Source organism: Aplysia californica, unplaced genomic scaffold, assembly GCF_000002075.1.
Source record: "Aplysia californica isolate F4 #8 unplaced genomic scaffold, AplCal3.0 scaffold00229, whole genome shotgun sequence".
Classification (NCBI taxonomy): Eukaryota; Metazoa; Mollusca; class Gastropoda; order Aplysiida; family Aplysiidae; genus Aplysia; species Aplysia californica.
Window position 1 is genome coordinate 691812 of NW_004797499.1, and position 2951 is coordinate 694762.

Consider the following 2951-nt stretch of genomic DNA (forward strand, 5'->3'; position numbering starts at 1 on the left):
CCCCCCCCCCCCCCTCCAAAAAAGCACCAAAAAAAAAAAAGAAAAAGAAAAAAAAAGTGATCAACAAAAAACGATAACATAAATGAAATAAAAACCACAACAAAACAAAATACCGAACAACCAAATCAAACAGTACGAACCAAAAGATAACGTTTGGTTTATGTTTTCAGAACATTAACAATAATTCAATTGGCAAAGTCAATTGTTTTCACAGATAACAAAGCAGAACAAACATGTGAACATATTGAGTGGAATATACGCCACTGCTTGAAGGAGAAAGGCGCACCTTGTAAGTACCGTAGCCTAATATGCACGCTGCATCGACGTCAAAAGGATTTGACATTCATGTTGTTGTGATGAATTTTATTAAAAATAAATTAGAATGAAATTCAACTTTAATATTTGTAGTTGCGCACGGCTTTTGACTTCAGTGAAACTTTGTAATAATAACACGAGGATGTACATTGCAATATTATGTATACGGTAATCTAAAATTCACTTTCCTTGAAACTTTTTCAACAGATTAGAAAACCCAGTAGCTTTCAGAATCTTCCGTCCCGTGGAAGGATTATTTTTATTACTAGTCTGAGAATCCGTATAGCCTCCTCCTTGTTCTTCATTGTCGTTCTGTCTTTCTGTATTGTTTATGATGTCAAGTTCACCCTCTGTGTCGATATCCAAATTCCCGTTTGTGATAGCAAGGATGGCAAACCCGCCATTAGACGATCTTCTCTCAACTTCTGGTTTTCTTTCTAGTGGGGTTCCCGCATTGTGTGCCGAAACTCCTGGAGGTGTTGGGTTTCTTCCTGTGACGTCATCACCCCCTGTGCTGAGTCTTTCCACGTCTTCTTCTGCTAGGCCCAGAGATATGACGCTAGGTCTGTCTCGTCTGTATTGACCGTAAGAGGAACTTCTCTCTCTGAACGAGTTCACGCCAGGGTCGCCGCTAGGGGTAGTTGCCATGGCGATGTCCTCTTCATCGTCTTGGCCTATGTCAATCAACACATCCGTGTCCGTGTCCGCCGCAGGACCAGACGGCTCATCCCCAGGAGACAAGCGCGCGCGACGATCTCTCGTTTTCCGACGGTTGCCAAAATCTACGTCGTGTGGTCTGTTGTCTTTTGAAGCCGATGTTCCTTGTGTTTCACTATCCCTCTCAGCGTTCCTCGTGGCATCTCGACTTGTACTTGGGTATGAATTCTCCGAGACGTCACTACCGTCATCAGTCGCCCTGTTTTTCTCAACGCCAGCACTTTCCTCTTCTCCGGACCTCGGCGACACCTCCACTTCAGTGTTGATCTCTTCGCCTTCTACGTCTGGCGTTGCGCTGGAATTTCCTCCCGCCTTATTCTCAAACATAAAAGAGAGTTTCCTTACAGCTCCCCTCGATCTGTCATCTTTGTCTGTCTTTTTGTTCAGCTGCTCTTTGTTTGCCCCTTCTTGTTTTGGAGAAACTTTAGGCTTACCTCCCTTCGTGTTTGGTTTGAGTACATTATCGCGATTAACTCCCTTGTCTTTGTTGGAGGATGAGCCAGTACTGTTTCCATTTTCACTGAAATCTTCAACTCTAATTTCCGGGACGGGACCAGTGAGGGAAGTTTCAGACCCTTTCCTTTGCTCAGATTTCTTTGGTTTACGCTTTTGCTGACGATTCGTTTTGGAATCGTCTGCAACTTCATCTATGATTTCGATTTCTGTCGGCTGTTTGTTCTTGTCTTTTGGCACTGCCACTTTTCTTTTTGATTTAGACGAAGAGGCACCCGTAAAGGGTTGTCTGTCTATGTTAGACAATGGTGGAATAGATTGATTTTGTTCCCGCCGTTTTGTTAATTTTGGAGGAGGCTGAGGCACTTTCGAATTAGTTTCAGATGACTGTTTTTCTCTACCACCATTTGATTTTGAACTTCCGCCTTTGCTTGCTTTCTCTAATCTTCCAGAGGTGGCTTTATTTCCACGACTACTGTCGTTGACTCGTTTGCCGTTATTGTGATCAACAGCGTCTCCCTCTTCCGAATCTGTTTCGTCGCTGTTATGTGTGTCTTCATTATCACCCTCCTCCTCCTCATCATCATCATAAGGCCTAAGATGACCACTCTTATCGGTGTAGGAATTCTGCCTTGTCATCTGGGGCTTCCTCGCCCTGCTTTTTTGTTTCTCTTGCATTCTCTCCCTTTCGCGTTGTTGTTGTCCACCCTCGCCTCGGCCTCCAATTCTTTTCTGTTTTGGAGAGTTCTCTTCCGGGTCTTCACTTCCACTCTCGCTGTTGCCCACATTACCTCGAGATCTTGAATGTGATGGAACGTTTTGTTTCGTACGATCTCGACCGTTCCCGTTGCTGGGAGCTCCTCGATCTCTAGAATTACCAGATGGAACAGACCCTTCTTTTGTCACTTTATTGTCTAATTGAGAGTTGTGGGACTTCATAGCATCTCGGAGATTTCGGGAACGTCGACCTTTGTTGTCTCTATCACCATTAGTGTCATCATCACCATGGTGATCGTTGTCGCTTGAATTAGTACCAGAACTGCGTGAGCGGTGAACCTGCACGATGTCCTCTTCGCTTGATTGATCATCAGAGTTATCGTCATAATCTGGGTCATCGTCAGATGAGTTGCTTACTCGTCGTCTGTTGTGAGATTTCTCTGTGGACAAAGTGACATTTTAAAAGGTGGAGTTATAATAGAGGGAAAAAAGCACCAAAGATCACCCCTTTCCATACTTTTGTAGTATACTGAGTGTCCTGAGGAAACAATTTTAGTCCAAATGGTGAAACATATTAAAACGTGCCAACCCTCGCATGAATTTATTGACCGATACACATTTTCGTTTGAAAGCACCACCCTTTCCCCATCTGATTCCGTTTAGTTACCTTTCCACACACCTATCTATAACAGTCCCACAAGCAGACAGTCAGACAGACAAACAGAGAGAGAGAGAGAGAGAGAGAGAGA

General features: G+C 43.9%; 1 protein-coding gene across 1 annotated transcript in view; it reads right to left on the reverse strand.

Annotated features, from left to right (window-relative positions):
- Positions 1-130: 130 nt before the first annotated feature.
- Positions 131-2951, reverse strand: part of LOC101851194 (uncharacterized protein DDB_G0283697) — a gene marked incomplete in the record, with an annotated part of 16876 nt that continues 14055 nt past the window's right edge. The window contains 1 exon segment of the mRNA XM_013083400.2: positions 131-2642. Coding sequence (XP_012938854.2) covers positions 496-2642 — 2147 coding nt within the window.